Below are 27,488 nucleotides of genomic sequence, written 5' to 3' on the forward strand. Positions count from 1 at the left end.
AGTGCTGCAGTACTCACTAGCTGGTCACTTCACTGCTCAGGACAATGATTCAAATAGAGCATAAATTCAAGTGACACTGTAAATTAGTCTTCAAAGCTTTTTGTTTTAAAGTCAGGCCAACCATGTGATGGTAAACTCCAGATGGATTCACCAGCCAGGGAGCTGCAGAACCTAAGCCTACTCCTATATGTTTCCTAGGAGTAGTTTTATGTGTAGAATCTTACACCATTAGGAAACAGACATAATCTGGTTGCACAGATTTTGTTTCTATAGTCTTTTGTATCTATAAATATGAAATTGGCAGCATGGGCAGTAATGGTCTGCATCCTTGAAGATCCTTATAAAGAGAGGTACGAAGCAGCATCCAAAACAGCACCTACAGCCAAAGAGATGGACATGCATGGAATGATTCACTGACTTTCTGCTGGCTACATCTGTGCTTTTTCTCTGACTTATTCTGTCTGCCTCTTCACTGCGTGAATTCACTTCTTTCCCAGGTCTTTTAATATTGAAAGTATCTTCCAAAAAGTTAATCATCTTCACTGCTAACGTCTTAGGCATTAGTCTTACTCTGAGCCTGATTCTAAATTACAGTAAGGAAGTAGACAATGTTGTACTAATTTTTGCTTGTCTTATGAAAAATAATAACACGATTAAATTTAGCAAGTTTGCATCCCCAGTAGCCATGATGACTGTATGTAGAATGGACAGAATGACCTCTTATCAAGTAGAGAAGAAATGCATACTGTCTATATAAGCACTAGCTAGAACTTTTATTTCTTAATGACATTTTTTTTAACCTTCCGCTATGAAAAATCCTCAAAGTATACATGAAAGCTTACCCAACCATACACAAGCTGGTGCACAGAAGGTAAGACAGTCTGCCCAGTCTGTAGGTGACCTGTGTGGTGATGTGCTGGCGGCAGGAAGGGCATATTGTGGATGTTGGTTTGCTTGAGAAGATTCCCGCTACAATGATCGGAGGCTGAGAGACCAAGTAAACTGAGTTTGAGAGGAAATGAGAAGAAGCAAAATTAGAAGCACGGGAAATCTTTTACAAGTTGTAAGGTCCTAATTGGAGAATGTAAATTCTTAACATGGCTATTCTACAGACACCCATGTTACTGATTTCAAGTACATTCGTAAGAACCACTGTACTGCTTGTTCTGTGTATCACAATATGTTGCTTCTACCAGTAGCTAGTACCTACTCTGATAAGGACATATACAGAGAATTGCCTGGGGGACGATCCCCATAGTCAGGCAGTCTCCACCACCCACTGGCGGATGTAATCTGACATTGAGAATTTATCTTCTGATATTTAAAATAATATGAAAACGCATGTCCTCCCTGAAGAAGAGATTTGAAGGATATAGGGGAGCTTCCTGGATCAACTTTTCAGTAATTAAAAGAAATTCATCAAATTAGTTATTCTAACGTGGAAATGTCATCAGTCAGATGCTGGCGCTCTCCCCAGTTAGTAAAGTCTGTAGCTTCCCTCGTGTTTTTTTCAGTCTGGACCTGACTCTGTTACACTCCTTGAGGGGCACGCCCCTTGTTAGGTACTTGAAGAAAATTTTTTCAGAAGTGTTTTAATTTTCAGTGAAAGAAAGAATTTTAAGAATCCTAAAACAAGTTTAGGGTACATTCACACTGCAGCCTGAAGCAAAACTTCAGGGGTGGGAAGGTATTGTCTGTTAGATAGATAGGATATAGCATATCTGAGTTTAATTGCCTTCTGGTCTTAGGGATTTTTAAAAATGTGTGCGTCTCCGTCCCTCCTCTAAGAGATGTTATTTGGCTGTTCTTTGAAGCCTTTCCTCAGAGTTTCCTTTGAGCTTCTTCACTTCCATAAAGGTGACTAGAAGAGGAACAACGACATATTCTGGACTTAAAATGATTTGTTCTGAAAGTCGTAGCTGGTTTTAAGAAAATGGGTGCTTCTGTAGATTGGCTAATGCTGGAAAAATGAGTCTGAGTCTCTCATCTTAGTTTATCTTTCAGCATGTCTGGGAAAATTTTCCAGCCTCTTAGACTGTGATTGGGTCAGAAAATTCCATCTTCTCTGTTGATTTCAAAACAAAAAACATTTCACTTCTGTTAGCATATGGAACCATAAACATTGTCAGAAACACAGTCCCCTGGCACTTACCTGGTTGTTCAATGGTAGTTGTTTCTCGATAGGAGTAAGGTGGGGGAGAAGGATACTCATAACCCCCTGTGCAAAGAAAAACAGGGCAAAACATAAAAATGCATACACCTTATGCCTCCCGAAAGCCCCCTTCGGAGCCTGACGAGAAGCTGCATGGGGAGGTGCCTTGTGGGGGAGGCCTGACATGGGTCAGTGAAGTACACGACAGGGAAAAAACACTACTGAATTGATTCATGGATTTTTTTTAAAGGCAAAAGAGCCAGCAGTGACCAGTTAGTCTCGCTTTCTATATAACATAATCTGAGAAACAAAATAATTTTTTCAACACAAAGGCAGTAACTGCATCTGTTCCAGCATAACATTGGAATGATACTTGGTCTTAATTTAAGGATTCCATTGATAAAGGATCCACAGTACCTCTAACTAGTTTCAGTGATTACTACCCTTACTGTTAGTATTTAGAGCCTTTTTTCTAGTTTGAATTTTATCTGCCCTCAACTTCCTGCCAAGTAATTTCATCATACCCTTTGTTCTAGAAAAAAGTTAAACATCTCTTTCTGTGTGGATAAGAGAGAAGGGAAGCTGGTCAGTAAGACACCTCATGCTTTTATAGTTCTTCTACTAATCTTATAAATTAAGAATGCAATCAGCCTACCTGAGGGTGAAATAAATGAATGTATAAAAAAATACATTCATGAATACATTCAAAATAAAACTTCACAGCCAGCTAGCGTGGGTGTGGTATCAAAGTACGAGGATGGTCTGCAGCAGGACAGAAACAATGTAAGTCCAAGCAGGGAATAAGCCCACAGGGTTACAAAATGGGATAGAAAACGGGTTTTCCAAAGTGAGACAAAATACAGTGGCAAAGTTAAAAAAAATATTAGCAGTGTTTCCTTGAATGGCTTGACAGAAGTGGTAGAGATTTGCAATGGCATTTGCGTTTAACGGTAGTGGTGGTGTGTTAAGTTTTGGGGTTGTTTTTTTGGAGGGAGGCTTATTTGTTGAAAAACAAATTTGTAAAAAATTTAAAAGTCAAGAATTTCTTTCTGATCTAGAAGAGTAATGCGGTTAGTACAAGTGAGTTATCACTCAATGCGTTTTTGTGAAGGACCTGCTTCCTGTGCGAGGACAAGACACTGCAACTCAGATTTGTTAGAATCATAGAATTGTTAGGGTTGGAAGGGACCTTAAAGATCATCTAGTTCCAACCCCCCTGCCATAGGCAGGGACACCTCCCACTAGATCAGTTGAGTGTTGAGTGCCTGTCCCTTGGTTGAGCAGCTCATGAGTGAGACTTTTTCTCCCCAACCTCTTGCAAGCTCTTCTCAGTTTAGGAAGAGGCCAGAGAAATCTCTGAAGATAAAAATGTTTACAGAGAGAGCTGATCAGACTAAAATGCTCTGAAAACGAGTCAAGTTTAGAGCTCCAGTACTGACAAATCTAGCCTTGCTAGATCCATCTGACCTCCCATTCTGGTTTCTGCTCCAGTTCTATCTGGAGAATGGCAATTTCCTCAATAGCAGGAAGGTAACAAAGGTAAAATCACTGATATCTCAGTATGTCTTTCAATGAGTGTAGGCTGGAGCAGGCAGAAGACAGAGGAGTGTTGTGAGATACTTGTGTAGGTGTGAGAGCAATGCCTGGTTGCAGAGGGAGAAGCCAACCCAGCAAGCAGCAGATGCTCACTTGCAGTCGTTGAGCTGAATTGCCAGCACTTCAGAAGTGATGTGCCCCCGTGAGACAGCAATGGGGAGGGGTTGTTCCTCTGTATAGAACCTGGCTGCAGAACTGACTCATCTGGGGAGGGCAGCTCTGGGCAGCAGAAGCATTTGGGAAAAGGCCAGTCCTCTGGAAAACTAGATTATAATCTAAGCAAGATACAGTCTGTCCATGTACGAAGTTTACTGGCTGAACACTTCCTTGTTAGGAATATGAAATTACTGTAGAGATACACTGCAATTCCTTTTCCAATAAAGCATGTGTTGTTAGGAAAATCATTAACTAAACCAACAAAAATATTTTTTGACATTTTAAGTGATGTTCCTGTTAGGAGATCCTACCAGCTTGCCTACCCCAACCCTGGCTTTTATATGCTGGCACAGGTGTGTGCTTAACCAATTGTGTCCTGGCAAGGCTGGGCCCCTTACCAGCTGGCTCAATTACACTCTGGAAACCAGCTATCAATGTTTGCCCCACAACCACCAAGAGGGTGCTCTTTCCAAAACCCTCCCCGCAAAGCTGCTTACCCTCTTGGCTGCAGTACTCTGGTGCAGAGGGTTCTTGCGTGTAGGGTTCCTGGCGCGGTTCATACATAATCATAGGAATTTCCACACGTCCCTTCTCACTAGGCATCTTTGCAATTCACCTGCCAAAAATAGTGCCAAATGAAATCTGCTGGAAGTGACTTTCAGTGCCCTGTATTTGTCAATGCCTGCTTCTGTAACTCCTGGTTTTCACACTCAGATTTTACTTAGAGGAAAATTAGCAGTTCTTATATTCTGGCTTTTTTATAGACTGAAGTGCAGTCAGTTCCTGTTACACTTCATGATGAGGAAGATGGGAAGGAAGAGCAGGAAAATACTGTCTTTACATATTTCTTTGTGCTGCAAAGCTAAAAATGTTTGCCCAGAAAACACACTGTTCAAAGTGTGTAAACTTGTGACTGAAAGTGTTACCTTTGCAGAAAAGTTAACCTAATTTTTTTCTATGGATTGTCAAAATGATCAAGGAGGGTAAGAGCACACTTTGGGGCACCTGTGAAAAACCTTCATGTGTCATTAAGTCAGAGGCTGCAACAGTGCAAGCAGTGGCAATTTGGATCTGTCTTTCGTCGGGTTATTGTGCAACCTTATCATCATCATTACCATGACCAGTTTTGTACTGTGAAACTATTGTCTCATCAGTAGTGTGACAGGCTTTTGTTGGGCAAGATCATTATTAAATATGACTGTACTGCCTGAGGCTCTAAACAAGATCAGGCCACAAAATATGTGTGTTTTGCAGGTGTTAGCAGGAACAGTTCCTCCCAATAAAGGAGAGTGGGAGGAAGAGGACACAGCTGGACATGTGTGTTTGTATTACTGTAAATGGAATGGCGTTAATTATTCCTAGCTGTCCCTTGAACCAGTATTGACTGGTTGATTTCCTACTAACATTAACCCTAGGACTCCTTTGCAGAAGAATGTTACAGCCTTTCATGCAGGTCAGCAAGGAAGGGCAGTTTTGGGGGAAAAAGGAGCAAAGATGTTTGTGAAGAGCTGCTAAACGAGTCTGGTGCAGGTTTACTGGCAGCTCAGGTAACTCCACACAGCTCCTTGCAGTCCAGCTAAATGTCCTGTGTCATTGTGAAGATACCTTCCCCGGTTTGGACCAGGACTGTGTCCATCTCACCTCGCTGGTGATGGAAAAGTGAGGAGTTATGTTGTTAAGAGGCACTTGGATAAGTAAATAGAGACTGAGAAATATAATGTTTGGCAAGTCGGCACAAGCTGCCCAAGTACGTGAGGTCACACTGGAGTAGGATAGAAATTGCTGAACAAGGCAAGATGGTCTCAACAGGTCTGTTTTCAAGGTGTGTTGGAGGGCAGTATATATGGGGGAGGCCAAAAGAGGGCAGATTAGTAGTGCTGAGATAAAGCATCAGTCCTTATAGGGAGGAAGAAAAGAAGGAATTTGAAAATACCACTAGGGAAGAAGTGATGTAATTTTAACAGATCTGGATGAATGGGAAGTGATATGGAAAGCAATAGTAGAATGAACAATAAAGGAAATTGGTAGGATGGCGTGGAGAAAAAATCAGAAATACAGCATTGGCCACATTAAGGCCAAAGATGCTGGAGCAAATTACTAATATGTGGATTGGAGAGGAGGGATAGGGAGAGGTGCATCTTGGTATTTACTTGTTTTAAAGAAGCTAAAACAGGTGATTTGGAATGTCAGAGGCATTAATAGGCCATTGTTGAAGTTTCATGAGGATCCCACTGAGAAGAAAAAAGAAAAGCTGAGAATCGAGAGCTTGGGTAAGATGAAGCTATGAGAGCCAGGGGAGAGTAATGATCTACAGAGAAGACAGACAGTGTGTCAGTAGTAACTGTGGGTTCACGAGTGTGATCATAGACAGGATTGCATTAGGCAGTGTTGGCCAAGGGCTGTTGCCTTGGGATGAGGATCAGTGGGCAAAATTATAAGGAGTCTCTTCAAGTTTTTTGCTTATTGCTATCTCGGTACTTAAACACCATACACTAAATACTGGGTGGTGTCAGTTTGTGTGACACTTCTGATGAATTCATCTCACTGTGACACAGGAAAAGAGGAAAGGGCTTTTGAATTTTGTCCAGTGACTGTAGGCCCAGGCAAAGGGTCTGTCATGAGGCACAGAGTAGGAGGGATTAATAATGGTTAACATAGTGAGAGCACTGTGAGTTAACAGCTGAATGCAAGCAAACACTGACTAATCCTTGCCCCACCCAGTGAGGTATTAGTATAATACTTCCAGTTAAATGCATAGGACAAGAGATGCAGAAGCGAATCAGCAGCAGAGCCAGGAATAGTGTGGGAGTCCCACTGGATGCCAGGTCTGTGTTTGATCTACTGGAACTATCAAGCACAGAAGCTGTGGGCCTCAGGCTGATGATGAAGTTGGTGCCCTGAATTTGCTTGCTTTCAGTGTCTTGTTATGTGCTGCCATTAACTCTGTGTTTTGTGATGGAGGACCTGTCCTAGAGCAAATAAGCTGGGAGATCTGGATGGGCAGCTGGGCCTCAGCTTCTGCAGAAGCTTCCTCAGACTACCTGGGAGAGAGTACCAGGGGGTTAGATACCTACTGGTCCTGAATGCTGCAAGTCCAGAGGTCCAGGACATGCATTCTCTAGGGTGTTTTATGCAACTCAGTAGCCCCTTTCATTTGGCATATAAGTGGTTACTCTCAGTTTTTGGTTGCATCCGTGCCTGGGATGTCTGAGAGTTCTTTGGGGCTGTGACACCTAACCTGTGTTATTGCCATAGATCAGAGCTAGAGACTTTCCTCTCTCAGATGCGATCATCTGCTGGAGAGGAGATATGGGAGAGAACAAACAGTGTTAGTAGCCCCGCAGGAAAAAGTCATAAGGAGAAATGTCAGGCAGCAGTTCCTGAAGAATAGGAAAATGTCTTATAAACTCCCCTCCAGAAACCAGTAATATCTAGAAGGCCCACACTTAGTAGCTATGGAGGTACTTGTCTTCTCTGCAGTCACACTGAGTTAAATGGAGCTCTCTGCGAGGGCAGAGCAGACCCTTGTGCACTCCTGAAGCAGGGGCTTGGTTTATGTGAAGCGCTTAAGATCAACTCAAGCAACAACAAGCTGCTTGATTTGCAGGCAGAAATGCACAGTCCCAGGGACACCGAAGCAAGTCTGTGCCTTCTTTCCCCTAAAGTCTTAGTCTCTTCTACATATGGGTATAATCCATTTGCACTGGAAAATAAAGCTCACTTTAATTCCTATGTAAATTAATATTAAAAAAAAAAAAAAGGCAAATCACACCCTGAGGCATATACACAAAGAGCCAATTCAGGGAAAGGAAGGTGGAAATGACAAAGCCTTTATGTTCCAGGAAGGACATATCCTAGGGGAGAATGGGCAATGGCAGTTTCCATCATCTTCCTCTGGATTTGCTCCAGGCACTTGTGTTCTGGTGTGAAGAGCGGTTGTCATGCAGCCAAGCAAAGCTGCTGAACTCCGAAATTCCATGGCAGGGCCCCACGTTCCAGCTCTCACCTGCCTCCTCTGCACGTTCCCCCCAAAACGTCCCTGATGGCTAAATAATCCCACAGATGACAATAGTTCAGCATGTGCGTGCAGGGGGGCACAGGCGCCGTCATTTGTGCTTTGTAAAGGGGGAAGTGAGACACATGGAGGACAATCTTTTCAGGAGTCCTGACAGAGTTGTCATTTTACCTCCCATGTATGGTTCAAATAGTCGAAAAGAGAACAATGACTTTCCTCTCCTCTTTGTGGTATTTTTCAGAAAGGTTTTTCAGGTGCTGCATGTTTGCAGTGGTGGGCAAAGAGACAGTCCTATCTATGCAAATAATTCTTCCCCTTTCAGAAAAACTTTTTCCAGTTTGATTTCAAGTTTGTTGGAAACACGCTTTTCCCACAAACACTTCTTCAAAGGTGACATTGTGGTATTTGAAATGGAAGCATTTGTGAGCCTGGAGAGTCCCATGGGATTCATGTCGGTTTTGACCCAGGTATAGCTCAGCTCAGCAGAACGCAAACTGGGAGCTACTCAACAGTCATTTCAGAAATCTCATTACTTGAGTGCTGATGCATCTCTGTTTTAGTCTTAGGAGCCTGTGCCAATGAAGTATTTACGATTTCATTTGAAAATTGAAGTTCACCGCAGTGCTAATTTTTCTCCATTCAGATTCAGAAATTATAGTCTGAAAAGGAGAGGAGGCAGATGGGATTTGATGGGTGCATGTCTATTGGAGTCCAGGTAATGTTTCCCTTACCTTGGTATTCTGTTCTGTTGCAGTTCTTCCTCAGAAGTAATTGACCTAGTTAAAAAAATGATGTTGTACTTCTGTGAAAGCTGATCAAGATTTACTAATATATATATTTTTTTAATTATTATTATTCAACTGAGGCTTTTGCTAGCAAGAAGGTTAATTGTTGGTCTCATACTGCAGACTCCAAGTGAAGTTTCTAAAAAGTTTTCAAAAATACTTGTCACTGGCCTATCTCTATTCCAGTTGAAGGAGTGGAGCTGCTCCCAAGACCCAGACAGGATGTCACGGCACAAAATACCTTCTGGGAGAGGAGGAGAAAATGTAGGGACAACTTGGATATGTGAGAGGGGGAACAAAGTTGGAAAGGGCTTTTTCTGTGCCCTGTCTGTACTACAGCTGGCAATACGGGCTGGATCAGTATCATGTCATCTGACAGGAGGTTGTCATATTTGGCTATCACTTCATGTACCAGGATGGCATCCAGAATCCTAGGCAGGACAGGAGGCGGTGACTTTATAAGAAAAGTGTTTAATCTCTGTTTCAGCTCCAGCTGATGTCAGTTGAGGGATTTGTCATTGACTTCAGTAAGAGTGAGTTCAGAGACAGAAAAAAGAGAACATGGAATTTCGGAGGAAACATTAGGTGAATCAGGTATTTGAAGAAGACAGGGTAATACATTCAAAAGTTTTCTATTTTGGAAGATTAACATTAAAACATTATAGTAAGTGATCTTCAGATTTCATGGACATGTGGAGGTGTAGCAGTTTTCACCAGTGATCTGTTGGCTTGTAGGAAACTAGTCCAAAGGCTTTCAGTTTGCTGTAATGTGTTCTGGTTCTCCTGTCATCAATAGTTTAATGTTTTCTTGGGCATTTAGCCCTTTCAGCTGCATTTATGAGACAATTTCAATTTCTGGTATTTTAAAGAGTGACCATAAAATGCCATTGCTGGCATGCAGTTGCATCTGTGGCTTGAACAATATTGAGTGCCTCTGTCTCACTTTATTGAAGCAGTTAATTCTAGTTTTCAGCTAGCAATGAAACACTGAATTCCTCAGTGGAGAGATCTTTTTCCCTTTAGCCCAGAGCTGATCGTTTATGGTAACATTCACAACGTGCCGAGGTTTTTCAGATGTTCGGGAAGGAATAGTTCCAGCTCTAATACAGATAAAGAGTTGGGGAGCAGCATTCAGGTATTCGTTCATTCCTATTCTTAAAATAGAAGCAGATGACTGCCATCAGCAAATTAAAATTTGGATGTTAAAAAGTATTCAGGATGTTTGAAGTAGACAACCTTTTCAATGAGATGAAGGATGCTCTGCCAATTCACCATTCTTACACCCAAATTTCATTTTTAATCCCACAGTTATTCTGGCTTTTAAGCCTCTATCAGTCTACCAGCTGCTTTTCTCAAATGGAGAGGGTGTAGCTAGGGGGGATGCAACTGATGATGAACTGTATTTCTTGCTGCAATCTCTTCACCTGATTCCCTTGGCTTGTCTGTTGACTGCAGTGACTCACTAGCTGATAATATGTAAGGTCACTGCTTGAAGTGATCAGTGGAAGAAGTTGGTCGTTCATCTGTTGAAGTCATCAGGATGTTTTTGCCATTGAGCCAGGGAGTTGGGCAGAACCCAGAAAGTCACTGTGTAGATTCTGCTTCTCCTCTCATGTGGAAAGGGAGATATTTATGTGTAATCCAAGTCCCCATGGCTTACATGGACATTTAGAGTAAAATGAGCATTACCATTGTTCACAAAATCAGGAGGAAGCATATACTGAAGAGCAAAACGTTGTGGACTGAGCTCTACTGAGAAAGAGTTCTTTGCTTTTTCCATTTTAGAGAAAGAGATTTGGAAGGATTTGGGTTTGTTTTGTTGTGGTGGGGTTTTTTTGTTGCCTTTTTCTTTTTTTTTTAAGTGTAACCCAGTGTTTGTTTGCTGTGATGTGTGCCTGGAGGGCTGGTTGCCTGGTTATTGGGCTTGTGCAGGCAGCTGCAGCACTTGTGCATGCAGATCAGCAGTCTGTCCCTGCCTACGTGGACTCAGAAGGGATAGGCAGGGACTCCCTGGATTTTCCAGTCCTGTCCCAGGTCAGACATTTATGTTAGGTTATTCCTTCATGAAGGGAGCTCCACTCTATAATTTAGTACATTTACTGCTCCTGTTGCTCTCACCTCTAAAGCAGTTGAAAATGCTGTAAACTTTCACAAACCTTCTAGCTTATGAATAAACTTATTCGTGGTAGTTTATTCCTGTTTGCTATTGTGCTAGTATCATGCTTTTGTAGGAAAACCTTCTCCCCTTGAGACAGCCCAGAGAACATTCCTGTCTCTCTGCAGCCTTTCCTTCACAGGGCTGAGCAAGCTTGCTGAGTCCTTCTCATTTCTGTGCAGTGAATTCATCCTTCTTGGCCATGAGTGGCCAATGAGCTCTGTCCTCAGCCTATATAATGGTATGAATGTCATTTTATATTTAATGGAAATGCTGTCTTTCAAATAATCCAGTTGCACCTTTTCCTTTTCCCCAGCCACATTGTGCTGATGGTTTATATTTATGCTGTCATTAACCAGCGGCAGGTCTTTCTCCTCCAATGTCATTTTGTACTAATGAACTCCCAGCTTGTAGCTGAAATTCCTGATATAATTTTCTAAATGCACTGCTTTGTAGCATTATAATACATATGAATTCTGTCACAGCAGTTCTCTCGGTTTTATCATTCTGTGTAATAGACTTTCTGCTTCCATAATTTGTTTCTTCATTCATACGTTTTATTAGCCACTCTTATATTTCTGTCAAGGTTATTAATTAAAATTCTGAATAAGCTCCATCACTGATTTCTGTGTTAACCTTTGATGCAAACCAGATAAATCTCTTAATTCTTGTTCCTTAATTTACTGTTTGAGGTACAATCCCTTGCTTCCTTCAGATGACCAACTTCACTCACATTTAAAGGGCCCTTATTCTGAAAGACAAGCACAACTGGGCCCTGGGATTGCATTAGAACCTGTCCCACCCTAATTACCATTCCAAAAATAGAGTACTAACCGCTAAAAGGAAGTATTGTCCAGTGGTTTGTGCATTAACCTGGACTAGGGGGAAAAAAAGATGGGTTCAGTTCCTGTTCTGCAACAGTGACAATGAGCAAGTTAATTAGTCTTGGTTTTGCTCAGCTCTCTTGTATACAGGAGCACCATATCGGAGAGATACTGCGACCATTCTGCAGTGACGTGGTCCAAATTTCGTTATGCCTTGCCTTAAAACTTCACCAAACAACAGAAGATAAGAAATGCGGAGTTTAGATTCAGCCTTTGTCCTCTAATGACACAATTTTGTCTTTCGTGTTCTCTTCTAGCTGTCAGAATCAAGAGCACCCTTAACCAATTGTTTCCAGCACTTCATCATTACCTTAAAATTTGATGTTTGCCATGTTTGCATTTAATTTTTTTATGGATTCACATTCCCTTACCAACACCATTGAATCATGGGCAGACAGCATTTTATTTATATCCATGTAAAAATAATGTCCATAACTTGTCCTTCAATTGAAAACTGAAAGAACAGCTTAAGTAATGTAAGTGATGTAGCATCTGGACCTGGTTTAGAAACTCCTAAAAAGTTATTATGAACAAACATTCATTTAAAGAAAGCAGGTGTGTCCCTGCTAAGCCCTTTTCTATGGTGCATTAGTTTAACTTTCCATTCTTGTTACCATTCTCATCTTCACCTTTTCAGAAAGCTAGTTTTCCTGTTTTCCATTTCTGATCTGTTCTAGGAAAAACTTAAAATATCTTGAAAATCTTTGCTTCCGTATTTTAGGAACATGAAAGAGAGAGAGTTTATAGATTTTGAAAGCTTGGCAATTTAATCTCAAAGAGTTAACATTTACAACCAAGAGCCACAGCTGTTCTACTCCTGGGGTTCACTGTCTGGTTTAGTCCTTGCCACCTCCTTTTCCTTATTTTTTAAGGAGTAAACATAGTATTGATTCCAAGTAATTTGAAAGCTCTTACCTTTAGGTAGCTCTGGCAAATCTGGGGAGCAAAAACACTTCAAAAGCTGATCACTTCATCCATGTCTTTGCAATGTGGCTGTGTCTAGGAAAGAAAGCAGCACACATGACCAGTGACGTGACCTGCCGTCACGCTTCAGTAGCGTATCCAGTTGAAGATGTGAGCAAGTCAGGTAGGTAGACAGTGTATAATTACCCCAGTTCGCCAGCGGTCACAGCCTACTGCTCACACCTGCTCTGCAGCAAAAGGAATGTTGTGTGACAAGCTTGCAGCAGAGTTTTTTCCCCGGAGAGTTTTCTAATATCCCAGAAATTTTACTTCATGCTAACCTGAAAGCTAGATGAAGACAATTAGAAGCAGCATGGGAATAAGATGAGGACAATGGAGAGAAAAGTGTATATCCTAACCCATTGTGCATCTATACCAAACCATCACAGAGAATGATGAAAAGCCATACGTACCGTTGTATATGGGCTTTTATATTTTGTTATCAAAGTCAATGATCACTTTAACTTCCTGATGGATTAAGCGTTTGTGCTTAGATCAGCAAAGATATCTCTGCAGGGTGGTAACCATTGACATTATAGCTAGGATATCCTTGGTAACTAGGTTTGTAGCTGAACCGGACTTTTTGTTAAATAGATGCTTTGTCTCTGTGCTGAGTTGACCTTGGTGAGCTCTGAGACGCCCACCCAGAAACTCTCACTGTCCTCCTCAACAGTACAGGGGTTAAAAATAAGATGGAAGCGTTCTTTGGTTGAGATAAAGACAGGGAGATCATCATGGGCAAAACAGACTCGACTTGGGGAAAATTAATTTAATTTATTGCCAATTAAAATATATTTGGATGGTGAGAAACAAAGACAAAACCTAAAACACCTCCACCAGATGCCACAGATTTGGCATTTCTAAGTAAAATGGTGGCCACATGAACTTCTTATTAAGGATCGTTCTCACTTCATCCAAACCCACTGCAAAGACCGTTCTCCACAACAGGAGCCCATCTGCAGTGCTCCTGACAAGGACAGAGCATGATGCATCGTGTTTGCCTGGGGCACTGACATCACCAGTCCAAAACATGCTGTTCACTCAGCTCCTGGGGAAACAAAGTCTTACTCAAGAAAGGGCTGCAGCAGTGCAGGAAGCCCCTGACCTTGAGAGGACAGGATTGCAAAATAATTGGCAAAGTAGTAAGGTACAGCTGAGAAACTGCCAATGGGTAAAGGAAGAAGAGAGTGAAAAGTTGAGTTTTCATGCCCCTTTTGTCACCATAACTTGGAAACCCTTTGAAACAGAGATTTCTGTTGCTAATGAACGGCGTGGTGTTACCAGATGGTGTTAATGGTGAAAGTACATCACCTGCCTCTCATCTGGACTTGAAGGACCAGGTACAGAGCACCTGCTCAGATTTGCCTCGCTGGCAAAAATGGAGGCTCAGCACTTTGTATCTTACACTCTGCCATAATTTACATTTGACCACCATCAAAGTAGTTGTGGACTCCCCTGACAAGAGCCATGTCTCCAGGCTAAACTAAAAATATGAAAGGATGGCTGACAGTAGCTGTGGCTGATCCTGTTTTCGCATTTCAAATCTTTGCTTTTTCACAGGTTTCCTATGTGATATTGGGCAAGTTGTTCACTCCTCTGCGTTTTCTCCATGTAAAGCGGATAATAGACTGATGATAATATTATTACACAACTTAATTTTAAGAGATGATAAAATGCTGCTTTATTGAAACTGAAAGGTGTTGGGGAGATATGTTATTTTGACAGCGCTTTCTCAGAGTTCACTGGTCACTCCCATGTGTATGGCTAAATATAGTAGGGTATTAAGGATATTTGATGAGGTTAAAAGTCAAGAGGTAAACCTATAATGTATAAATACAGCAGGTACTAAAAGGGTGTTGAAGAGGCTGAAATAGGGGATTAGTAAAAGGAGCGTGAGGAGGAAGGAGCAGCAGAGAATAGATGCTATGGACTGACCACAACCCCCCCCAAGTCCTCCTGCACCACTCAGGTTAGGTAGAGGAGTCAACAGTGAAGGAGTGAAGCAGAGCCTGGGAGTGGCGGGAGGAAAGTTGTTGTGTTAATGTTTGTATTTTTTTTCCCACTACCTGAAATTATTTATTTTAACTGGCAATAAATGATATTATTTTTTCCCATATTGAGTCTGTTTTGCCCATGATGGTAATTGCTAAGTGACCTCCCCATCTTTATCTTGACCCACGAGTTTTCTCATTCCTGTTACTCCTATTTTCTCTCCCTGTTCTGCAGTGAGTGAGCGGCAGGGTGGGAGTCTGCTTTTAGCAGAGGTTAACCCACCACAAATTCTCACTCTGTGTGTCTTTACTCATTCTGTTCCTTGCAGATGCAGTCATTAACAATTCATGGTTCCTGTGAGATACAAACGTCATCATAAGTTTTTCAGTCAACAGTTGCCTCAAATTCTTCAACAGCAAACCCATCTGTAAAAATCTGACTCTCTGCTAGCAATTTAGAGGTGTTTAAGTTTTTCTTGGAAACATCTTATTGGTGTTCATTTGTGACATGCTTTGCACCAGTGAAAATCAAGAATGAAAGAATGATGTTCATGAATAGAATAATAAAATGAATGAAAACGGAAAGAGTAGTGAGCCTTCTGAGACTGACATATTGTGAATGAAACTCAGAGGAAACCACAGAACATACCAGAATATAGAGAATATATGTCAGAATACATCTCTGTGTATTCTTATCTGTGCTGGTGAATGTCCTGCTGGCACTAGAGAAGCACATAATGTGCTCTTAACTTTTTTGGGGTTCCATGATAGAACTTACCTGTCAGTATAGACAGAGGCTGGATCAGGTTGAGTCACTGCATGTTCATACTGCAACATACCATTCCTTCATGAGGTGTTTCAGGGTCTAGCGAAAACACTATGTATTAAAGAAAGAAAAGAGAGGTGTCAAAACAGTAATACCTGTAGAACAAAATGGAGTCAAAGATAGTGCCTTTATATTTCTAGTATTTATTTATTTTTTTATATATGATAGCTAAATATCTCTGAAATTATACTTGTGAGATGGTCCTCTGCGATCTGAACCTCAGTAACAGGTTTGTGAGCGCGTATGCGTGTATGGGGAAAAAAGCCATGGATACCAAAAAGTGCTTATGTTTCTCTCTGGCTTCAAGTTAAGTGTCCATAGCGTGTGAGACTGGGGATGAGGAATTGCTGCTGAGATGTGTGCTGCAGGGGCTGTCTGTGCAGGATTGCCTCCCTCCCCTTCCTGCTCCTGCCCAGCTCCGTGGGGAACCAGGTGGATGCTTGGCACAGACCAGATTTTCTTTTGTTCATGGAAACATTTGATAAGGTAGGTTAAAGATAGATTTTAAGATGGCTGTGGTTGCTATCAAATTAATATTTCTTTGTGGTAGAATATTGTGAGACTATTATTTTTTGAAATACTTCTTCTCTGAACATATACTTGGGTGTTCTGTGGGGTACAGAGTTTAGAATCAGCCACAGTTCCCCTCTTCCGTGTTGACATATAAAATTGTTAATTATGTATATTCTTCTTGTAATTACTAGCCCTGAATTGTTTCATTCCTTGCTTTTCAGTGACTGTAACATTGCAATCAGAGACACTACCATTACACCAGAAACTAATCTGTGGGAGAAAGGGCCAATTTCTTTAGGGAGGGGTGTCTTTTTTTTTCCTCTGAAGATTAAAGGAAAAAAGCTGATGAAGCCATGAGTGCATCCAAAAGTGCTCACGCACAAGAAATTCTTACTGTGGTGTAGGGTGATTTAAGTGCTTAAATATTTAGAACAGCTTTAATATGCTTAACATACTGCCAAGTTGATGCTCATGAAAGAACCTGAAGCTGTTTAAAGCTCTTAGGGCTGTTTACAGGCACACAGGAGGCAGGCACTCACTTGTGAGACAGATCTGTTTCGCGTGGTCCAAGTGGCACTGGGCATGCACATGTTCTCGCATCCTCAGCCTTTATTATAGGGTAGAAGAGAAGACACAAAGATCCTCTTGTCTCCTGCCATACTCACTTCCCTCCCTGCTGTGGTCACCCACCAACTTCACTGTGATTCTTCAGCCTGTGGTGGAAGTGAGTGATTTTAAACTTCTGTTTACATGCATATCACTGGCTTTCTTTTGCAATCTTAATTACGCTGTTTGCTCTGAGAGGAGTAGCGTGATAGTTATCAAAGAGAAAGATTAGATCAGTCCCCTTGAATAATTATATAAATCCCCTGAATATCATGTATGCTATCAGAGAAAAACAAGGGTGTAATAATCATATTAAATAAGTCCATCAGAGCTGATTGCTTTTCCTATTGTCACAAAAGATGGCTTCTTGTTGCATGTACGAGCTACATTGACAATTATTTGGGGGCGTCTCTCCTGTCATCTCATATGATGGGACAACGGATTCAAGATAATTTTTTTTTTTCTGCATGTAGTTGGTTGCCCTAGTTCTGACTGTGGATGTTGTAACCACGGAGTTACGATCAGAAGGATCGTTGTATATGATACAGGCTGTAAAACTTCACCTGGGGATTCCTGCATAGCTGCTGGTGGAGCCAGAGCACTTCTGGATAGTGAGACCTACCCAGGCCCATGTATAAGGCAGCATTGTGGGGAAGCTGCCCCAGTGAAAGCTCGGGGAGGTTTGTAGCCCGGCCCAGGACTAAGAGCATCCCGAGGATGTACACAGGACAGTGCACGCAGCAGTGCAGTGAGCCCCCCTGCAGGGCAGTTCCTCCTTGGCCGGGCCTTCTTCATGCCGTGTATGAGGATGGAATGGAGCACAGTGGAGTTTTCTGTATCTCTCCATTGACTTTAGTGGGGCCTCAGCCAGCTGTCTCATGCTGTGCTCCTAACTTGTGGGTTGATGAAACTGTGAGAGGTGTTCCTCCCTTTGCTCTCTTTTAAATAGTTCAGGTGTTATTTGAGGCACAATTGTCCCTTTCTTGCTGTTTGTGTTCAGGGTCTAGCCCAGTTGACATACGTCTTTGTTAAAGCATGTCAAAAATAAAGTTGAATTTAGACCTTATTACAGATAACCCATATTTTGATATAGCTTCTCTGCTACTGGAAAACTAATGATGAATAAATGTCCTTTCCTAGTAAAGCTTGGATAAAAATCTGAACCTTCTTTCCAGTTATAAAAAGCAGAGACCTTGTGCACACAATTCCCCTCCTGTTTACACCAGCAGGCATTTGTTTGCAGTTAATGGTATCTGGGGCTGGAAGTGTTTTGTAATTCGAGAAATCTCAATGTCTGTGAATATCCCTGCTATTGTCTACCATAAATATAGTGCCGGTAGAAAGAATTCCTTTCCCAATTAAAATGCCAATTTACTATAGCTGAGTATACATCCTATTGACTGGGAACTTGCCTGTCCTGTTTGGTATCTGAATGCTACGTATTTCTTAGAACACTGATTACACAAGAAGGATAAGAGTGACTCAAATAAGAAACATCATTCTTTTCAGATAAGATCTAGAGATGAGTTGCTTTAACATGCAAAGTAAATATTTGAGTGACACGTGGCACATAGCTCAAAACAAAGCAGAAAACACTTATACACAATGGTTCCCGAATGAAAAATGATCTCCAATATGAAAAATTACATATAGGCTTTTTCTAATAATTTGCCTATTAAAATATGATGTAGAAAAGAGAACCAGACACATGCCATGCAGGAATCTGAAAAATCACAGTATGCTGTGCAACTAGCCTGATCTGAAACCCCAGCCTGCTATAGCTGGATTGTGTGCCTAGCCACAGTGGGGACCATTACTTAGTAGTAGCACAAAAGTAATGATTTTCCTTTCTTTTTTTTTCTTTTTTCTTTTTTTTTTTTTTAAATTTTAATATAACTACTAAAAGCTCTGAGCCTGGTGTCAGAAAGATGGTTGTAGCATTGGCACAGTCTTACTCATTGACAATGTGAGGTAGGAAAAGCTGAACAGTTTTATTCCAAGTTAATCATTGAATCATAAGAAAATTAGTAAACATTTGCCTTGATTTGCAAGAAATACTTTTATAAACATGTTTTATTGTTTTCTTATTTTGGATGTTGAAAAATATCCACTACCCTAACTTGTTATTTGAAAATCATATTTTTGAAACAGTACATGGAAAAAGTCAATGAGAATATTCAAAATTGATGGAGAAGTTATTTAAAGTATGTTGTTAATTTTTGTTCTTTTTGACCAGCTTGGCTGTTAATGGTTTTCAAGGGGACACTCTGTCTTGTTAGCTGAGAAGTCCTCACATTCACAACAAATTCTACTTTCGTGCTATTACATCACTGCTACCAACAAGTAGTATTTTTGCTTCCAACTCGGTGCCACAAAGTTTGGCTTGGGCAAGGCTCCAGGAAGTCAGCTGGGAGCTGTGAGATTACTACGGAGCTCATCGTGTCTTGGAGTAATGGACCACAGCATGAAACACTACAACAGAGAAATCCAGCTATAAGAATGCAATTGCATCTACTGGTTATTATCACACCTTAACAACTGCTAGAGCCACAACCACGAAGGAGCAGACTCACAGATTGGTAAAAATACAGAATTGCGAAATTTCACGCAGAGAGGACAAAGTCCATTCTGCTGGCATGTCTGTGATGCTGACACCAATGATTATACAATTGGGCTGTGTTCAGCATGTCCAGGAGTTGTAAAATTTTCTGCTCGAACCAATGGGCTTTTGACTTTTGTAGACAGTGGGAATCAACAGGATTTCCATCTATGTGATGCATATCACAAAACCACCTTATAGATCATGATACTGATCTCAGAAGGAAGAAGACTGGACCATTAGCCCATGGGGTCATTTTGGAAAGTTCATTATCCACAGCTGAGTAATTAACTTCAATGGTAAGAGCTGAGATGCTGGAAAGAGCTGACTGCTAGAGCAGGCTTGCAAACCAGAGATGTTTCTGATGTAAGAAAGAGTATGTGGTCAGGTGACTGAATTACTGTCTAATTACAAACTTTGATGCAGTCAGAAGAATAAGTATCTCAGTTATTTCAGTTGTCCCTAGGACTCTACTTTGTTTTAATTATAAAAGTGGGCAATGTGGAAAGGAGATTGAACATAGTTTGAAGACGCCAAAAATGTCCGTTCCTTTGCAAAGACTATGTTGACTTTGCACAGGCTTTGCAAAGACTAATTATAAGTACAATCAAAATATTTTAGAGGTTGCTTCCCCCTCCGGGGACCCTGCCCTACAGAAAAAGGTCAGTGCAGACCTGTCTGTACCACAAGGGAAAAGGACTTGAAAGGCACAAATACACAGAATCCCATTGCCTGCTGTCTCTTGAAGAGGAGCTTCAGGTCCCTGCAGCCAGGAGGAGTGCGAGGGTAAGGGAGGTGCTGCAGGGTCCAGTGCCTGCCTGGGGGAGGCTGCCAAAGGCTCTTGAGTCCTCTAATTAACCGGGACAGTAATTAACCCTAGTCCCAGTGTGGGGCGCTGCACTGACAAATGCACCCTTTTGTTAATTTTGAGCATGCGTAGTTTATGAGCATATGTGGATTTTTTATTTTTTTTTATTTTTTTAGACCTGTATTTCATAAGTTTAGCTTTAGGATGTCCTGCGAGGAGCAGGGAGTTCCTTTCAACTTGAGATATGCTATGATTCTATGATACTAATGTTTTCAGCTTCTGGCCATGAACCAAATGATCTGAAACCAATTCCCGCCCCCCCCCCCCCCCCCCCCCACCCGCAAGAGAGGAATGTAACTTTAAATCTTGGACTCCTGGATCTTCCTTCACTTTCTTCACTTGAAACAAGCGGTATGTTAGAGCATCTTATCTAAAAGAGAAAAGATGAAAAGATGGAGACAGCTCAGCACAGCTGCTATTAGTTGTGATTGGTTTATGGCTGAACTACTATCATAATCGAAGATACAAATCCCAATCAGTGAACTCCTGGAAATGCTAAGGATTCTTGAAATTCCTATGCTGAGACCTTTTGGAAGATTACTTCAACTGCTCGGTAAGTAGAGAATGACATTGTGGGTTTGTTTTTTTTTTTTTTTTTTTTTTTTTAGACCTTTGCCTTGATTGAGCTTACAGAGCACTTAACAAAAATCTGCCAGAAAAGAGGTTCCCCTTAGGGAGAACAGCATTCCCTGTACCTCTGTACTTGGCAGAAAGGACAAAAACAGCTTTTCTGTGGGGCTGGGGTGTTGATGAAGATGGTGTTGATCAAAGAGTAACTTAGGCAAGTTACTTGCGACGTACGCAAGTACAGTTATATGAGAATGTAACAATAATATGTAGAAGGCAGAGTCATAAAGGTCAAAAACTAAAGTACAGATTAATGATACATCAATTGTTAGAATCAATATTGTATTAAAATGGAAAAGTCAGACTGAAATTGTACAGATACCAAAGCACTTGCAGTATAGGACATGGATTCAAAACCAGCAAAACCCTGTATTGACTTTCATCTGGACTCAGCTCACCCCACTGTGCAGCTGGGTTACTGGATGCTGCCACCTGCAGCCTGCATTGGTCCAGAGCGCTTGGATTCAGTGGGTGACAAAACAAACACAAACCTCATAAGTCTCTCTCTCGCTTTTAGAAGCCTCAGGTTTAAATGTGTTCATCTTTGCTATCCTGAAATATCTGCTTCTAAGTGATTTGACAGAATAATTAACCAGAATTAAAAAAAAAAAAACACCTCCCTACCCCCCAAAAAAACCCCACCCCTAAACTCAGAAGTACCTACTTGGATCTTTTCCCATCCATTCTACCAGAAATATAAGCAGAAACAGTATTACCTATTAATAGTCACTCACAAATAGTCTTTAATCCAGTATCTCTTCTTAATGTGTTAAATGATGACTACCATTTAAAAGCTAAGACTCCTTTCCATCACTGAGTTCAAAATAGGCCATTCAAAGATCTGTGTAGGGATAAGATGAGGGGTGTTTTGTTTGTAGCTGAAGTTGAGGCCAGAACCTACGGTCCTCCATAAATCCTGTTCCTTATAATTTAGGTACCTTTAAAGTTATTTTTGGACTTGCTCCCAGAGCCCTCTCACATCTGAATGACCCTATTGTTGAGCCTTGAGTAGTGGCTGAGGTATCAAGTCCTTGCTAATTAAAATGATCCCATCTACTTTATATGCCCTGCTTTTCTTGGTGGAAACAAAAGACACGATAGGTCACAGTGGAGGAAGTTAGAGTCCTCTGCCTGAAACAATTCCCTGAAACTGTTGTCCGGCTGTGTTCAAATGTTTATCAGTCTGTATCTGGAGATATGCCAAGAGTGACTTGCAGAGGCTTAGAGGTATGCAAAAGTAGTACAGGAGATCAGAGAGGGAATTATCCTGAAATCAGCTGTAAGTAGGATGGTTGTTGAGGCACTTACTGTACTGTAGAACTTGCTTAATGCTCTCCTGTCAGGCTGTGAAAACACATCCTTATGTTGGTGTATGTCCCTTCTGAATTTACAAGTCATTTGTGCTCGGTGGAGTCATTTAAAGCAATTTTCTGCTATTTCGGGTTTCAATCCTATTTAACTGCTGAAATTCTACCCTTTTTAATGCACTCCTTATTCTGCCAGCACTGTGACATGAAAAGCAGTCACATACCCTAGAGGTTGTTAGTTGTGTTCACTGTGGTCAAGTGAATACCAGACTGACGCACTGTCTTTTTTGGCATGAAGATACAAGTATTCTGTCTGTGCATAGTGTACCATTGTTGATACCTACCTGGCTGGGCAGCCAAGTCATTCACTTGGACAGTAAACTGCTCTGGCTTACTGAGAGAGCCATTAAACATCCCTTTGTTTGGTGATAGTAAAATAATTGAAACCCTCCACCCAAAGAACTGAAATTATACACCCTTAGAAGTTGTCCAGGCTAGTTTGTCCAGTAGGTGCAGGAATTGGCTGTGTGTCTGTGCATTTGTATAGAAAGAAAAAGAGAAGACAAAAAAAACAAGCCAAAGGAAGAGTCATTGTGCTCTAAACGCTTTGGGTTTTTTTGGAAAGATTCTTCGAATGTTGGCCCCAGCAGATGGAGATAACACCAGCATAGCACAATCAAAACTAACTGGTTTGCGTGAATGTTGTTGGGAGGCAGTATCAGAGAGATGCAGATATCTTTGTACCAGCATAGCGTGTCTTGAACACAAACCGAGTATTTCAGTTATGCGGTGTAGCTTAGTTTTGAAGTCTCTGAAACTCTATGACACCATTTTTATTTTTTCAGTGTATTTGAGTTATGTTAGGCTGAAAAAAGAAGATACAGGGAACTGTTTCAGCATGAAACTCTGACATGAGTCAGCTGCAGCAAGTTGTGCTATGCCAGAGGATGAAGCTGTTACTCAGTCAGGAGTGATTTGAGTTGAAGCGGAGTCCTGAGAAGGGCTGCTTAGCTTTGAGTCACCACTGAGCAGCCCAGTCCCACTCCCAACACCTTTCCTCCTCTGATCCCTCGTCAGGCAAAAAGGAAATGTTTATATGATGGCCCCAGTATGCACACACTTGTCTCCTACTCTACCTGGGAAGTAGGTACTGTAACTCATCACTTCAATATATTTTTACTAAAAGATCATTCCAGTGAGCAATATTTTCTATGCAGAAAATTAATGAAGAATGTCTCTGCTGCCTGCATTGCGTCTGTGGGCAAATAAGGATTGTGAGCAAAGAGAAGTGGCAAAATCTGTCCCTGGTAAAAGATGTTCATCATTTGTTTGCCTTTCATAAAGAAACATGCTACTGACATGAGCAGTCCTTCATTCAAGGACTGAAATCCCAAGCACTCAGTCACAGTGCTATTACTGTGACACTGTGGCACCAAGTACATCATTATTGCCAGAGCACAGTCAGCCTCATTCATTCCCAGATCTTTCCTGTTTTTTACTAGGCACTGTTTTTAGGAGTATTTCACTGGCATACATGAGGTCCTCTATTTGCTTCTCAGATATTTCTCACAGACAAGACGCACAGTGATTATGTACTGAAGGATCAAAAGCCACACTGGTGCTCCTAACCAAATGGTTTCCCTTTTGGAGCACAAGAAATTAATGCAAGTGAGAGATCAGAGTAGGTTAATTTGAACACAGCATGCTTCTCTCCAGCAGCCCTGCTTGGAGTGTTTCTTCTCAAAAAATAATAATTAAACAAGAGTAAGTTAGATGATGTACCTCTGGAAATGCTTTGCACTGCTCTGTGTCTCATTAACTCTTGCAAAAATACTGGTCAGAGTAATATAGTGTAAACGCATCTGTTTCCTGATGCTTCTATCAATTAGCAACGTAAAAAGGACATTATGCAAAAAATTTCAAGATGGTAAAACCTTTCCTTGCTAAACCTAGTCTTTTTGCCTGACCCATTTGTCCCTGGCATCCAATTTTTTTTATTTCTTGGGCAAGGGATCAAATGAATGATTAATAGATCAGGCAGTGGAATTGTTGTGAAGTACATAGTTTTTTCTGCAGAGCAAATAAAAGTATTCCTCTTGCTCTGCTGCTATTTTAGTGCTGCTCTCAATGGCTACGGTAAAACAGCTAATAGTTTCCTGTAGCAGTCGGATAGGCCAATGTGTTGAGAAGCTCAGAAATATTACTCTTTTTATTCCCCCCCAGCTTCTTTTTTCCCCTTATCTGTCAGCTGAGTGACACTTTCCCATCTGCCCTTGCAACCTGTCTCTGGATTGTTGTAACAGCATTAATCAGCAGAATCGACAAAACCCAAATTGCATGACTGGCAGCAGAGAAAGACCCAGAGGTTACTTCATCAATGCTTTTGCCACGTTCTGCCTGATCTCGTCAGCTTGCTGCTCTGCTCTTGACCGGTGTTCTTGCACTGGGGTGTCGCGTGGGGCTTTGCTAGGGTAAAGCTGAGTGCGGAGGGCAGGGAGGGAGAAAAGAGACACTGAGAAAATGAAGAGTTGCTTTTACAGATCCAAACAACCTGCTGTCAGATCTCCCTTTTTATGCTTTAGGAAGGTACTTATGGGTGTTTATAAATAGTTCTGTGAGGGAGGAGGCACCCAAGCGATACAGAGTTGGAGAGTTCAGATTTGGATCCTCCCTCTTATTCTCTCATAAGGAGAGACTGTAACGAGATCTGTTGGAAGGCGTGTGTTCGTAGCATATGCCCATCTCTGCAACACGCCTTTTGCAGAGGAAGTAGTGAAACTACACCAGCACGTACTCAAACATACATGCAAGTGTGGAAAAATTATATCCTTCCCAGTTAAGCTGGAAGGATAGTTTATCAGTACCCTGTCCTGCTGGCATCCTCTTGAGAGCAAAAGTCACTTTCAGGACAAAGCCAGGAAATGCTGATTTAGGCCTTTTACATGTACTCCTGACAAAGTCGCTCACTGTAACCATAAAAACAAGGGTGATGCAGAAGGAAAATGCAAAGATGGGTTTCTACATTGCTGGGAGCCCTGTGCCGCCATCATGTCCCCCTTTCTGAGCCAGCTTGGTGTGCCAGCTAGTAATAGTACAGGCTTTCTGGCTTAAATTTGGAACAGGTTTTAAAATCCTTTGGAGTATTTTTTGAGTAATGTCATTGTACTGTGATTTTGCGTCTGCAGCATCTAATCCTGTCCGCCACTTAAACTTAAAAAGGGTTTTAGGGCACAGAGGTGCAGCATCCTAATCACTGAGGGATGTCTTGCGTCTAGAACAGACTACACCCAAAGACAGAGCTAAAAGCAAAAGGCAGTTTCTAATGATGATATACAGTAGATAATGTGTTTAGCTTTAATTGTGTTTACTGTAAGTGAAGCCCTTGAGGGAAAACCAATATAAGCAGTTTCTCAGTCAAGAATGGAGCCACAAGATAGGCGTGTTGTTTAAACAAAATTAGCTGTCTGCTAGTGAGCTTTTAAATCTTTTAGAAGGCAGGAACATGGTGTGTGATAGTTGCAGAGTAAATGTTTACCTGTTACGGCGATGCTGACTACAAAAGGCAGAAATGGAGGCATCCTGGCCTGGCACCTTCCCAGTTCTTGCGACTGGGAGATCACTGAATTCTTGGCCCTGGGACAGTGAATTTGCATTAACCAACAATATCTTAATTTTCTGTGTTACATTAAGAAATGGTCCCTTAAGAATATTCCATATTCCGATATCCCAAATTAATAAATAGCCCATAGTATCTCTGCAGACCACAGGCTGAAGAACACTGGTATAGGCTAGACTTACATAGCAACATCAGAAGCCTAAAAATAATACCAAGCTTTCTCTGGTGCAAGGGAAGTTTTCAGGCATCAGTCTGTGGCTTGGGATGTGAGGAAAAGGGAGTCTTGTGTGTTCAGTACGCCTATTCCTCGGATAATGAGCTGCGAGCTGGATGATTCAAACCCTCTGCTATTTAAGCTGAGAGATCTTCCTTCTGAGTTCTCCCACACGATGGTCTGAAAAGCTGGGATACAGACTGAATATCTTTACAAAATTAAGGAAAATTAGGAGAGTGAATGCTGCAACCCAAACCATGTGTTGTTTCTGTTGATTCCTAGTTTTAAAGAACAGGTGTTGCTGGGGTATCTAAACACAGTCAAGTTTAAATTTTTTTATTTGCGAGTCACAGTTTTGTCAGCACATTTTCCTTTGTTACAAAAGCACCTGAGTTAAATCACTGTGAACTTGAAAATGTAATTAACATCTGGGATTTTTTTTCCTTTTCTTTTTGAAATTAATAGATTGTGAATAGCTTCAAACAAGAGTGAGATCTGAGACTGGCCAATTTCTTCAAAAGAATAACTGAGTCTCTAAGTCATCACTGAACAATTTGGTACCTGGCAACAGCATGGTAAGGCTGAAGGACTGTTTTTCGCCAATTGCATGGCCAAAGTGAAAAATTGAAAACAATTTCACTTTGAACCAGCTCAAACCAAAATTTTAACTGAATTGAGAAATATAGATTGCACCAAATGGAACATTGTATTTGGCATAAAGCATCTGTGCCATGGTGCAGAATTTAAGATATTCACAAACTAATAATAATAATTAAACTAAGCTGTCTAAACCTATTACTGAGGCGGTATTGCCAGAGGCTGTTGAATGATAGCATTGGTGCATTTGCAGCAGATTTAACATCAGAGTGGGGAATCACCTCATTGCTCGCTGTAATGACTTCAGTGAGAACTTCTTTCTGTGTCAGGCTTAAGATTTTATTTCTCTCATGCCCACTGAAACACTTATGTGTCTGGGCTAAGTATTGCACCACATAAAAAGATTTATATGATTAATAAAAGCATCCTTCATACAGCAAATTCCAGTCTGTCAGTCTGGAATATGAGGCTGCAGGTGGAGGATTAATGGAAAAACATAAGGCTACTATCCTTAACAGGAGAAAATTTTAAAAAGTGATGAAGAGGAGTATTGCATTACTGTAGTCACATGGATACGCCTCTGATACATAGAGAAACCCTAGAGAAGAAGAGGAGGCCTCTTCTTACTTTGGTGCTTATGTGTGACGTTGGTTCCCCTGGTGAGAACACCTGGTGAGTAAACTGAGTTTACTTCAGCTGAAACTGGAGATCGTCTTAATCTGTAATTGAACTGAATACAGGGTCATTCTGAAAAAAACAGAACTGGTACGTGTTTCTGCTTCTTGTGTATTTTTTGAAAAGGCTTAAGGATGTAAAACACCTGTCAAAGCTGTCTTTGTCATTAATACATATAAAATTGAGTATGTATGCCTTGTTCTTGAATATTATCATACTGGAGTGGCTATCTGTAGACTTACTGTGAAATGTTTTCCAGAGTCAAAAGATATTTAGAGATTAAAGGAAAGGAAATAAACACCTGAAGACAGCTATGTGGCTGTAAAATCAGAGAGATGGACGA

At 41.2% G+C, this 27,488-nt stretch overlaps 2 protein-coding genes across 3 annotated transcripts in view; one reads left to right on the plus strand and one right to left on the minus strand.

The window, feature by feature from the left end:
- Positions 1–267: 267 nt before the first annotated feature.
- On the minus strand, positions 268–8,689 carry LITAFD (LITAF domain containing). Its single transcript, XM_054213227.1, has 5 exons — positions 8,651–8,689; positions 4,402–4,520; positions 2,153–2,218; positions 843–1,002; positions 268–376 (listed from the first exon to the last, which is right to left on the minus strand). Exons 2-5 carry the CDS (start codon positions 4,505–4,507, stop codon positions 268–270), a joined length of 441 nt encoding a protein of 146 aa, XP_054069202.1. The 5' UTR covers positions 4,508–4,520; positions 8,651–8,689.
- Positions 8,690–20,488: 11,799 nt separating this feature from the next.
- CARHSP1 (calcium regulated heat stable protein 1) overlaps positions 20,489–27,488 on the plus strand; it is a 54,749-nt gene continuing 47,749 nt past the window's right edge. For both annotated transcript variants that reach the window (XM_054213115.1, XM_054213116.1), the window contains exons 1-2: positions 20,489–20,662; positions 26,339–26,448. The gene's annotated coding sequence lies outside the window, so the exon portion shown is untranslated. The remainder of the gene's footprint in view (positions 20,663–26,338; positions 26,449–27,488) is intronic.

Source organism: Rissa tridactyla, chromosome 8 (genome assembly GCF_028500815.1).
Source record: "Rissa tridactyla isolate bRisTri1 chromosome 8, bRisTri1.patW.cur.20221130, whole genome shotgun sequence".
Taxonomy (NCBI): Eukaryota; Metazoa; Chordata; class Aves; order Charadriiformes; family Laridae; genus Rissa; species Rissa tridactyla.

Excerpts from the sequence above, each read along its gene's own strand:
- LITAFD (XM_054213227.1), bottom strand. The coding sequence starts at position 4,507 with ATGCCTAGTGAGAAGGGACGTGTGGAAATTCCTATGATTATGTATGAA. Across the intron at positions 2,219-4,401 it reads AGAGTACTGCAGCCAAGAGG|GGGGTTATGAGTATCCTTCT; the intron begins GTAAGCAGCTTT and ends TTCTTTGCACAG. Across the intron at positions 1,003-2,152 it reads AACTACCATTGAACAACCAG|TTTACTTGGTCTCTCAGCCT; the intron begins GTAAGTGCCAGG and ends TCTCAAACTCAG.